This window comes from Idiotropiscis lumnitzeri, unplaced genomic scaffold (assembly GCF_059441095.1).
Source record: "Idiotropiscis lumnitzeri isolate Australia: NSW breed Sydney's pygmy pipehorse unplaced genomic scaffold, RoL_Ilum_1.0 HiC_scaffold_234, whole genome shotgun sequence".
NCBI lineage: Eukaryota > Metazoa > Chordata > Actinopteri > Syngnathiformes > Syngnathidae > Idiotropiscis > Idiotropiscis lumnitzeri.
Genome location: NW_028283772.1, coordinates 610 through 13487, shown reverse-complemented (window position 1 = coordinate 13487; position 12878 = coordinate 610). Strand labels below are relative to the sequence as shown.

At 43.0% G+C, this 12878-nt stretch overlaps 1 protein-coding gene across 1 annotated transcript in view; it reads right to left on the bottom strand.

Moving 5' to 3' along the window:
* LOC148314764 (uncharacterized) overlaps positions 1-12500 on the bottom strand; it is a gene marked incomplete at its 5' end in the record, with an annotated part of 31294 nt that extends 18794 nt beyond the window's left edge. The window contains 2 exons of the mRNA XM_088287613.1: positions 11483-11629; positions 11966-12500. Coding sequence (XP_088143739.1) covers positions 11483-11629; positions 11966-12500 — 682 coding nt within the window. The remainder of the gene's footprint in view (positions 1-11482; positions 11630-11965) is intronic.
* Positions 12501-12878: the final 378 nt, after the last annotated feature.

Here is a 12878-nt window from a genome sequence, read left to right as displayed (position 1 = left end):
TGTTGGAGTTGAGTCACCGTGGAAATGAGAAGTATTTAGTAAATCAACTTTTAAAAGCCAAACTTACGCCAATGCGTGTTCGGTTTTTGTACTCAAGAAGAAAAGGGTCAAATAAAGACTCAACAACTGATTAGAGTTCCGATATTTAGTTTCTTCCATTTCTGGAGTTCAGGAAATAGTACAAAGACAGATATCTGGGTGGCTTTTTCTTAATCTCACGAGAAACTGCACTCGGGCGAGCACAGTCAAAAAATGTGCACCATCTTTCAGCCCAGCTTCAGTTTTTATAGGAGTTTTTTATGTCAAGAGTAATGTAGGTTGAATCGGTTGAATCGGTCGTCCTCGCTCCCTCCCACGGCACGGGTCCACGTCCAAGGGAAGGTCCTCCCCAGGTTAGTCATCGTCTGGATAAGTTGATTCCCGTCTGGTTCCTAAGACTGGCATGCCAAGGCTGGCCTTCTCCGGCGGGCAGTCTCTCCGTCTCTCTCCCCGCTGGAATTCCTCTGTAATCTTGTCGGTGTGCATGTGTGCAGGTGTTTGTATATGTCTGTGTGTTTGTATGCGTACGTGCATGTGCTCCGATCTCCAGTTGTTATGTCTTTCGGAATGTGTTTTTCTTTTGATAGCGTCTGTGTGAGTCCTCCAGTGCCCAATTTGGCATGTTTGCATCTTCTACAGCCAATGTGGACAATGTGCTTCGTCGTCTTTGTCCATGAAGTGCTGTCAGTGTGAGTGCAGGTCATGGAAATGCTATGTGTGCAAATTTGTTCTCACTACCCAAAATTTCAATAAAGTTCACACATTTAAACTAAGTACTATAAATTTAGCATATGAGAAAAATATAATAAATCAGAAAACATCAGGACTACAATCCTAGTCATTCTTGTGACCCGTGCTTCTAGTTCCATTTGATAAATGCTTTTTGTTTCATCAATGTTTAACATATTCCGTAAATATGAACCTGCTAAATTAAACAATTGACCTTCTGTCCTGTCAGTGTTTAAAATAATGCCAGCAATCATAATACAATCCTTCATTTACCATTGCAGTCGTCTTATCATTGCAGTATTTTTTATCATTGTAGCATTTTATTAATTTCCCCTCTGGAACATGGACAGACATTCGGAGTGTTTCCTTACACTTGTAAATGTTGTGGGATGTAAGTGTGTATATACACATGGGGATTTGTGTATTTACGTATATACTGTTTATATTCGCATAGGTTTGCTTTTTCTGAATGTCTGCTGCTAATGTCATACATTAACGGCTACATTGCACCACCGCCTCTGTGTGATCTATATCTTTGCTGCTGTAACACTGCCAATTTCCCCATTGTGGGAATATGAAAGGACATCCTTATCTTTATCTTTAAAAACCTTGTGTTGGTGCTTGTTAAATAATTTTCCATAAGATTAAGATTGAACAAAATGGTGAAACAAAAATTTAAAAAGTAAATTCTGTAACAATTAAACATTGAATACTTAATTATTCCTAAAACAGTTCAATGAATCTTGAAATTAATAGTGAATTATTGTAGTTTAATGAATACTAATACAAATAATGAAATATTAAAGTACTTAAAGAAATACCTAAATCATTTTCGAACACAATAACAGTTAAGTAATAAAACAGTGACATATTTTCATTTAAAATTCGCAACCACATCGTACATCGCAACCTGTTGAAAAACCCTGCAAAGGTGCAAATATGTTGACATAAAGTATCACTTTATCATGTCAACTGTTAATAATAGGGAAATACATTTGGAATACTATCCAACCAACAACATGGTGTCAGATGTTTTAACAAAACCAGCAACAAAAATAAAATTCAATACATCTCTCAAGTTCATATTTGGGAACTAAAATGTTTGTTCATGTGCATACGGTTCAAATCGTACGTTTTTCCAATGTTTAGAAGAAGATAACAATGATTTGCATCGCAAATGGTGACATCTGTCGGTGAGTTGGTGACAGTGCTCCACACAGCCCGCAGCCAATCATATCACAGCGGGGTGTGTCCTGTTCTTCCGCTTTCGTGACGAACAGACTGCCATTTTCTCGAAGGAAAAAAACGACGCCATCTTTCATTCGTCTCGTCGAACAAAGAGAAGCTCACGAGTTATCGCCAAGCAAAGACCAAGTGCGGATTTGTTGAGATTGACGTTTGAAAATGTGTGAAAGAACGACACCCAAGTACAAAGAGGAACTTTGTGGAATAAAAGAAGAGAACGAGCAACATCTTCAACTGCTGGGCGAAGGTTGGAAGCAGCTTCGTGTTGTGCTACACAAAGCAGGTTTGTACACGTCTAACTCTCATTTGCTTTGTAAAGAACGGCTTTCTATTGTTAAAAATATGCATCACAACATTAAGTTGTTTTGGGGAATGCGTTCAAGGTTATTGCCGTTTTATTTTTAATTATTGCCTTTTACTTGCCGGTTTGCTGAACATTTGTTTATGGCAAATTAAATCAGTGCAGAAAATAAATGCCAAAGAATAACCAATAGTGGGGGGTAAACTCTGTGTTTTTTTCCCAGTTTAAAATTTGAACTGATTATTTAACAATTTACATCTTCCGGTTTTTATACGTTGTGAAAGAAATTAAGTTTGTCATGTCATCATGTTTCAAAACTATGCTTACGGGTTAATAGAAGGTCACAAAAACATGGACCTCTTAAACAGGAAAACGTGAGTTCAGTGGTAAAAGAGTTGTGTCTATGCTGGCAGTTTAGCAGGAAGCCACAAAAACAGATGCACGTCTTGAACCGTGTTTGACAGGAAACCGTCTCGCTCGCATTTAACAGAATTGTGACCCAAACATGTCTTGTAAGCTGAAACCGTTCGAACAACAGGAAGCGTGTGGACGAGTGTGATAAAGTCAAAGTGTTCATGTTTTTCCATTCTTTATGAGTTGACATATACAAATTGCTATGCTGTGCTTCAATAAAGGCCGCACAGGAGCGGGAAAGCTTTTCTCTTTGGCGGACTGCTCCTCGCAAGTGACAGACAGTCTTGGCTCGGTGATTCATTTGTGCAGGCTTGTCTCGTTTTTTACAATAACTTCTCTGGCATATCTTGTTCAAGCAATTCCTTAAGGAATGATTCAACCTGACTCTAAAAACTGTGCACACTGCGGCAAAAAGATCAATGGCGGTTGATGAATTTTAGTCGATAAAACACAAAGTTTTTTTTTTGTTGAAAAATCAAGTACGTGTTGGTCTTATTTATGAAATTTTTACTTGCTCGGTCAAGGAACCTCCGGTGGCTCTGCACTGTTCTGTGCACGTGTGCGTAGTTTCACCTCATCCAAACATTGAATGCATCCATCCAGGGTTGCATGGATCGCATCAGTGAACAAGCGCATGCTGCAAGGAATGCATCTGCATCTTTGGCTTACTATGGGCTTAAAAAGGGAGAACGTCACAACCCCCTTTTCTACCAACAAGTCCAGGAACATTTAGTTCCTGGTAATAAAGTTCCTGTGGCCCAGGTGGTTTGCATCTCCCCCGCAACTCATAGTTCCTGGTAATTTATGCAAATGACAATGTTGTGTTACTTTGTTACTCATTACTGACACCCTATGGCTGTTAAGCATCGTTGCAGTTCCAAAATAATTCAGTGAACTCATAATATTATGGTGTATCTTAGTCTAATTTTGATACGTATTGGATAACTTTAAACTATACCGTCATTATTCAAATATGTCAACATGAAAGTCAGAGTGAAAGTGTTGTTGCTTAATGCTTATGTGTAGGAATTTTTAGTCTTCAAACGTAAATTTGTTTTAAATTTGATTTAGAAACAGAAATTTTATAAATATAAAAAGGGTAATGTCGGAACTTACTCGCAGGATAAATGTCATTTTGGGTAAAAAAAAACAAACAAACGTAAATCATGCAATAAATAGCGACTCTGATGCCAGGGCCCCTTTAATTCTTTTAGGGATCCCGATTATAATGGAAGCAAAAATACCCACGATGAAACTTTCTCTAAATGCAAAATGAAATAATTGTAAACATATTTCACTTGAAGGATTCCTATTTTATCAATGACATTATGTTGCGATGGCCCCCAGTGGCCCCCATCAATATGTTCGGGTCCCACAACAGGTGTTCCATCAGACGCACATGATAGCCTGTGTGTGCTAACTTCAGCTAGCTTCCAGAAACGTCTGTGACTAAGTCAGGAATGAAATAGGGCATCAGCCGCAACGTGCTTCCTTTTTAAATGCTCGTTTATCACTGTTGTGCTGCTATAGGGAGGTTTACATCGTAGGACGTAATTTTGTGAAATGCCCCCATGGTCCGGTCCAAGTTGGGGTCGCACGCATTGCTCCGTGTGCGGCAGGCACAAGTCAAGGTAGCACGGGAGAAACAATATCAGACAAAGTTGCCACATGAGGTTTGACTTGACCAAACCAAATTTGTCTTTCTGTGTCCTGCAGACGTCAGACAAAATGATCTCTGTTCTGTGAAAGAGGAGCCAGACTGGACTCACATCAAAAAGGAGGAGGAGGAGGAGGAGATCAACAAGTCACCAGTGAACATTGTCCCTATAAAGACTGAAGATGAAAACAAGGATGAGAGTGAGGACAACAGAGGGGCGGAGCCTACAAGCAGCAGCTCAAGTCATCACATGACAACAGAAGGTGATGAAGACCACTGGGGGCCATCACAAGCACATAATGAGGACACATTATCAGACGATGATGATGATGATGATGATGGGCAAGCCAAAGGTGAAAGGGCATGTCACACTGACTCATTATCTTCAAAGTTGTCTTTAAAAGGGCACAGAAAAACACACAGTGGTGAAAAACCTTTTTCCTGTTCAGTTTGTGGCAAAAGCTTCTCTCGAAAGTCTCATTTAGTAAGGCACACAAGAACGCACAGTGGAGAAAAACCTTTTTCTTGCTCAGTTTGTGGCAAAAGCGTCTCTCGAAAGTCTCATTTAGTAAGGCACACAAGAACGCACAGTGGAGAAAAACGTTTTTCCTGCTCAGTTTGTGGTAAAAGCTTCTCTCAAAACTCAACGTTAACAAGCCACGCAAGAACACACAGTGGAGAAAAACCTTTTTCCTGCTCAGTTTGTGGCAAGAGTTTCTCTCAAAATTCAGGTTTAATATACCACAAAAGAATACACAGTGGAGAAAAACCATTTTCCTGCTCAGTTTGTGGAAAATGCTTCTCGAAAAAGACATATTTAACATATCACACAAGAACACACAGTGTTGAAAAACCTTTTTCCTGCTCAGTTTGTGGCAAAAGCTTCTCTCAAAAGTTTGATTTAACAATCCACACAAGAACGCACAGTGGAGAAAACCCTTTTTCTTGCTCAGTTTGTGGCAAAAGCTTTTCTTTTAAGACAAATTTAAAAACACATACACGATTACACACTGGAGAAAAAACTTTTTCCTGCTCAGTTTGTGCCGAGAGGTTCTCTCAAAAGTCGTATTTACGACGCCACACAAGAACACACTGTGGAGACAAGCCATTCAGTTGCAGCGTTTGTGCTAAAAAATTCTCCACTAAACGGAGTGCTAAGAGACACGATTGTGCTGGTGAGACTTGCAGCGATCCTTGAAGCTTAAAAAAAAGACAACAAAAAACTGAAGGAACTGACTCTTTGTGGTAAGATGAAAATTTTGATTTTGAATAAAATATGATACAGTGGAACCTCGGTTCTCGACCATAATCCGTTCCTGAACCCTGTTCGAAAAGCGAATTGTTCGTACACCGAAACCATTCCTTTGCTGCTTGCACTGATTTTCTTTGGAGGCATGATTAGGGGCTAAAACACTTCGTACACCTATATAAAACGCGAGAGCAAAACGCAGCACGTCCGCACGCGACAACAGTTGGTCAGAAAGAGAGAAAGAGAGCGATCTACACCCGTACGCCGCTCACCCCCCACCCTCGCGTACGCACTCACGCGTCATACCGGCATTCGAACTCCGAGGTTTGTTCGAACTGCGAAGCAAGAATTTCTCTTTTTTTTTGTTCGAACTCCGATTTGTTCGACCTCAGAGTCGTTCGAGAACCGAGGTTCCACTGTATATTGAATTTTGCAAAGCTTTTTTTTTTTTTTACATTAAGCCAATGTGATCCGTGCCAGAAGAACCATCATGTCTGAGTGATGATTTTTTTTTTGTTTTTATATCAAACATTAAAAATGAAATTAATTGCGTTTGCCAAGAAAAACATGTGTTAACATTATGCTTTTCAGTTGTCTTTTTAATCGTATTTAATGGAAAAGGTGTGAGAAGAAACTGTGCTTATGAAATCGGTGCCTTCCACAATCATCAATAAAATGACTTGTTCCACTTGCTCAACTGGCCTTCATTATGCTGTGTGAAAAGGTGAAAAACTGAACTAGAAGTTGAACTATAAAAAGAACCAGAAAGAGAAACGCAAATCGTCTCAGTTTCTCTCAAAGGTTTTGGTTTGTCAGGAGTTGGCAACTTGATGGCGACTGGAGTCAGCGCTGGTTTTCTCGCTGTGTTTGGCTGGCTCGTATATGTATGGTCCATTGAACAAAACTCAAACTCTTCAAATATCCCCTCACATACATTTAATATTTCGCTTTCTGAATAAATTTCTGACTAGCTAAAACCTCTTTCTAGGTTAGAAATCAGAATCAGAAATCAGAAATCCCTTTATTGTCATTGTACTCAAGTGTGCAACGAGATTAGAGGGCTCCCCTCTCCAGTGCAATACAATAATACAGACAAATATATAAATTAGAAAAATAAATAAGAGAGTGCAATGGAATTTAGTACTGAATAGTGTATATAAAAACACATCACAATGCTGTTCTGCAAGGTAAGGGTGTTCTCGTGTGTGTGTGTGAGAGTTCAGAATGGAGATGGCTCTCGGAAGAAACTGTTTCTCAGTCTATTGGTCCTCGATTTGATGCATCTGTAGCGCCTGCCAGAGGGCATCAGGTCGAACAGGTGTGAGTTTGGGTGGGTATTGTCTTTGACGATGTTGAGAGCCCTTCTGAGGCACCGGGCGGTGTAGATGTCCGACAGTGAGGGGAGAGGGCAGCCAATAATCCTTTGCGCTGTTTTGACTGTCCTCTGGAGCCTCACTCTGTCCGCCTCAGTGCAGCCGCTGTACCAGGTGGAGACACAGTACGTCAACAGGCTCTCGATGGACGAGAGGTAGAAGGCCAGCAGCAGCTTCCTGTCCAGGTCGAATTTTCTGAGGACTCTCAGGAAGTGCAGACGCTGGTGGACCTTCTTGACCACTGCTGTGGTGTTGTGACTCCAAGAAAGGTCATCGGAGATCTGTACTCCCAGGAACTTGAACGTGTGGACCCTCTCCACACACACGCCTTCGATGCAGAGGGGGGGCGGCAGCGTCTTGTTCCTCCTGAAGTCGACGACAATCTCCTTTGTTTTAGCAGTGTTAAGGTGCAGTCTGTTGTCCTTGCACCAAGCTGTCAGTCTCTTTACCTCCTCTCTGTAGGCTGTCTCGTCACCTTCCGAGATCAGACCGACCACTGTCGTGTCGTCAGCAAACTTGACGATGGTGTTGTTGCCGTGGGCCGGGCTGCAGTCGTAGGTGTAGAGGGCGTACAGGAGAGGGCTCAGCACGCATCCTTGAGGGGAACCGGTGCTCAGCGTACGGGTGGAGGACGTGTAGGGGCTGAGCAACACAGTCTGGGGTCTGTTGGTCTGAAAGTCCTTAATCCAGATGCGTGTGAGGGCAGGGAGGCCGAGAATGTCCAGTTTGGCAACGAGGATGTCCGGGATGATTGTGTTGAATGCCGAGCTGAAGTCCACAAAGAGCATCCTTGCATAGCTCTGCTGTTGTTCCAGGTGGCCCAGCACAACATGCAGAGCAGTGTCGATGGCGTCCTCAGTGGATCTGTTGAGCTCTATCAAGTGTTTGGGGTTTGTTGCTAAGCAGAATCTCACTTTGGAAAAACTATCATTTTGTCAAATATACCAAATATTTTTGTTCATGCTATATTATATTTTTTATACATTGGATTAGTTATATAATGAAATAGGGAAATATTAAAATTGGCAACCACAGACTTCATTCAATTAATAAGAAATATAGAAACATTTTATAAATATTGAACTCATTGAGAAGAGTCCTGATCTTGAAATAAATATTGAATTATAAAAAATACTAAAAAATTAATTCAATAACCCAACCCTGGATGAGCGGCAGAAAATGGCTGGATGGATGGAATAATTTAAATTGCACACATATTCAAAAGAACAAATATGTTCAGAAATATTCAAGTGTGAAATAAAAAGGTTTAAATTGTTGATAATTTTACATACTAAAACAATTGAATAAATATTGTATTATTACATAAGGAAGCTTAAATATACATTGAAATAAATAAATAAAAAAGTTGTGTATTTTTAAATGGCCTAATTTAGATATGGGATGTAGTTCTCTTTATGAAACTATGAAGGGACTGGAGCTCACAGAAGTGACCAGTCTTGGTTCTGAAGTTCCGATGTAACCAGATACTGCCCTGAGAGAAAATAGGCCTGAGCATTGTTTATGGTGGGGGCAATTCTCTCGCCAGGTCAGTGACCTTCCAGGGTATGGAAATAATTTAAGGTGCCTTCAGTGAAGTCCTACTTTGTCCTACTTGAATGAATCCACATCAAAATACCATCATTTATGACACCACGGCTGGACAAATAATATCCAGAAACACACTTACGCACCATGAGTGAGTGTTGGACGATATAGCTTCTCTTGAAAGGTCCGACTTGAAAATGTCCTTGCAAGTGTATCTGCAATTAAATCCATGCTTTTCCCTCCTTCGGCCATTGTGGTTTAAAAAAAGCAAGAATATATTTTAGATTTTCGAACGGTCGCCAATTACGACTTTCGGGTGTGTTCATTCGGCATCGCGCCGCCCCCTCACAAGTGAGTTTCACAAAACGCATTCATCACCCTCAGCATAAGGCCAGCGAAAAGGCTCACTGTAACCAACTCGTGATCTGATTGGCTATTGCAACCGTCCAACAAATATGAAAGCTCATTGACTTTGACAGAAGAGATGCCCGCACAATTGCATCTTAAGGCCTCGGAATGTATAATGCCCACTCCTGCTATTGTGAAACCTGCCTGGCAACACGAGCGAGCGGAATTCTGATTGGATTCAAAACTCTCACCTAAAAATACAACGCTCAGCTATAATATGACATCAATGCAACGATGATGATCATTTTTTTTTTTATTGGTTATGTTTGGCCAGCTGAGAAGGCCTTGAAGGCCCACCACTGAGTTACTTGATAGCCTAAATTAAACTTTACTTTCATCAATAGAGTTAAAGTTATACTTTATTGTAGGCGTTATGTAATTAATAGTGAAGGATTGTATTACGATTGCTGGCATTATTTTAAACACGGGACAGAAGGTCAATTATTTAATTTAGCAGGTTCATATTTACTGAATATGTTCAACATTGATTAAACAAAAAGCATTTATCAAATGAAAGTAGAAGTGCAGTGCATCGATAAGATTGACTGGGATTGTAGTCATGGTGTTTACTGACTCATTCATATGCTAAATTTATATGACTTCGTTTAAATGTAAGACCTCAAACTTGAACACATAGTATTTTCATGACCCACACTCTCATTCGGAACAAACAGATTCAGTCTTCTCAGGTCAAACCAGATCGCACTTCATGGACAAATACGACAAAACACATTTTCCACATAGGCCATAGAAGAGACAAATATATCAAGTTGGGCCGGGGAAGACGTCACAGGGACGCTATCAAGAACACCCAAAAACATATAACAATTTGATCTGTGAAAACATAGACCACACAATCTGTACACTGACGAGATTACAGGGGAATGTGAGCAGGAGAGACGGAGAGACTGCTGCCTGCCCGAGAAGGTCAGCCTTGGACGTGGAACGTGGAACGGGGGAGGGAACAAGGACGACCGATTCAACCTACATGACCCTTGACATAGAAAACCTCCTATAAAATGTGAGGCTGGGCTGAGATCAGCGCGACATTTTTCGATTATGCTCGTCCGAGTACAGTTTCTCGTCAGATTAAGAAAAAGCCACCCAGATACTATTTCTTGAACTCCAGAAATCGAAGAAACTAAAATATCGCAACTCTAATCAGCTGTTGTTGAGTCTTTATTTGACACTTTTCTTCTTGAGTAAGATAAGATAAGATGCCCTTTATTAGTCCCACAATGGGGAAATTCGAGATTCAAACCCAGGCCTCCTGGGGAGACTGGGTCCTGAACGCGGCGCCTTAGACCACTCGGCCATCCAGGCAGCCACAAAAAAAAACTAACACGCATTGGAGTAAGTTTGGCTTTTCAGGTTCATTTACGAAATATTTCTCGTTTTCTCAGTGGCTCAACTCCAACAGTTTTGGTGACCCCGCCGTGATTTTCTCAAGGAGGGAGTCCTTGCGGCTTGTTCTTCACACTCTACAATATTCCAGGCCTGGACAATCAGCACAAAGGTAGGGGAGAGCCTGTTTATTCAAAGGCTCCTGATTTGTTATATTGCAGAGTGGAAAGACGTGGCCGATTATTTTTAATTTTGTCAGTGTTTCTGGATATATTGTTTCTGGACTTCAGGAATGGTTGCATGCTTTGTATAGAATGTAGATTGCGCATGGATTACTAGTAATATTGGAAGCGTACGCAGGTGAAATAAGTAGGGGGCTCGGCCGGCAACAGAAATTAGCACCCGCAGTCAAAAAGGGGGGCTCGTGCTCTGGCAATCGAAGAAGGGGATGCACAGCTGACTATCAGAACGTGTGCACGGCGTTCCCAATAAAGTGACGCTCAGTATAGTTAGTATAGTATAGTATATAAGTGGACTGAGGCTGGGAAAGATTGGATCTTTCGGACCACCATTATCTGTCGCTGCAGAGGCATACACGGTGGAGGGAAGTGCACAGCTGACGAGCTGATGGTCGCACTGCAACCTCAAAAAAGAGTGCGCAGTCACGGTAAAAGAGCGGGCAGTCACGGTATACCTGGTTGACCGAGGCGTGGAGCGTTCCGGTTGCTGGAATATAGAATAGATTTTAAGGTGTTCCGATATTGTTGACAGTTTCTTGATTTCAGGGTGTTCCAATGTGGTTCACTTGCTCTGTTGTGTGTTTGTGCTGTTGTCTGAATGTTTATTGTGACATGTATTTGTTGTGCAATTGTCTATACGTTGTGTGTGTCCGTGGCAATTTGTGGCCCTTGCTGTGCTGCGTTCTACTGGGTTGTTGTGTCTCATGTTTATAATTCCCGGGTCTAAGTCTTATGATGCTCAATTGGTTTAATGTTAGGGTGTGTAAGAGAAAGTAGAGTGTTAATGTCTGGTGAGTGATGATAAAAAGGAGAGAGTGGGGTTTGCGTCCCACACTCACAACAAAACATGCTTAAAGTAACGTGTGGTGCATACAATATATCGTGTGAAAGTTCAAGCGATAGTGTGAGTGAATGCAACCCTGAAGCAGAACAGAACACTTTGTAGACCGGGGCGGGACGCCGACGGCGGTCAGCGATCCGCCGATTGCGTTCGGCGGTGCAGGACAGGGCCGCCCTGGCCTCCCTCCAGACGCAATGCCCCCGCTTAAGATGGAACTGGATGGACGGAACCTCCACCACCCCCTCCTGGGATGGAAACAGCGGAGGCTGCTAGCCATATGCGGTCATGAAGGGAGAGCGCTCCGTGGCAGACGAGACCAGCGTGTTGTGCGCATACTCCACCGATGGCAGATGGTCGGCCCACAAGGATGGCCGATCGAGACACATCCACCGCAGAGCAGCTTCCAGATCCTGATTTGTCCTTTCAGACTGTCCATTGGACTAAGGGTGGTACCCGGATGACAGGCTTGACGTAGCCCCCAGGGACCGGCAGAATCGCTTCCACACCCGGGACACGAATTGTGGGCCTCGGTCGGACACCAAGTCCGTCGGGATTCCGTGAAGCCTAAAAACATGAAGCACAAGCAGGTTGGCCGTCTCGAGGGCAGACGGAAGCTTAGGCAAGGCGACGAAGTGAGCAGACTTGGAGAAGCGATTCACAATGGTGAGTATGACGGAGTTGCCCCGAGAGGCAGGCAGACCCGTGACAAAGTCCAGGGCTATGTGTGACCAAGGTCGTGGAGGTATTGGCAAGGGGTGCAGAAGCCCCGCTGGAGGCTGATGCGATGCTTTACTCGATGCACAGATGAGCCCGAGGGTACGACGAACCCCGGGATGGCATGCCACCTTGGAGGATTGGCCCCACTTTAGTACTTCTGTGCGAAGTTGGGCCGGCACAAATAACCGGCCCACTGGGCACCCGGACGGGTTGTTGGCATCGTCCTGTGCCCCTTGGATTTGTTGCTCTATCTCCCACTGCAAGGATCCCACCAAGCAATGGTCTGGCACCACGCTGTCAGGTCCCGGCCTTTCCTCCACTGGATCATTGATGCGTGACAGGGCGTCCGGCTTGGTGTTTTTGGACGCAGGGAGATATGTTAAGGTGTAATTGTATCGGCTGAGGAGCAAGAACCAACGTGCTAGGCGAGGATTAAGTCTTTTTACAGTCCGGATGTATGAGAGATTCCTATGGTCAGTGTACACGGTGAACGGTTCTATGGAGCCTTCAAGCCAGTGTCTCCATTCTTGAAGCGCGAGGACCACCGCCAACAGTTCCCGATTCTCCACATCGTAGTGGCCTCAGCCGGACTGAGCCGGCGGGATAAGAAGGCGCAGGGATGGAGTCTCTGGTCGACTGGAGAACGCTGAGATAGCACCGCCCCCACTCCTGAATCAGAAGCGTCCACCTCTACAACAACAGGAAACTCAGGGTTAGGGTGACGCAATATAGGCGGGTTGGTGAAGGCTCGTTTGAGGCCACGGAACGCGGTTTCAG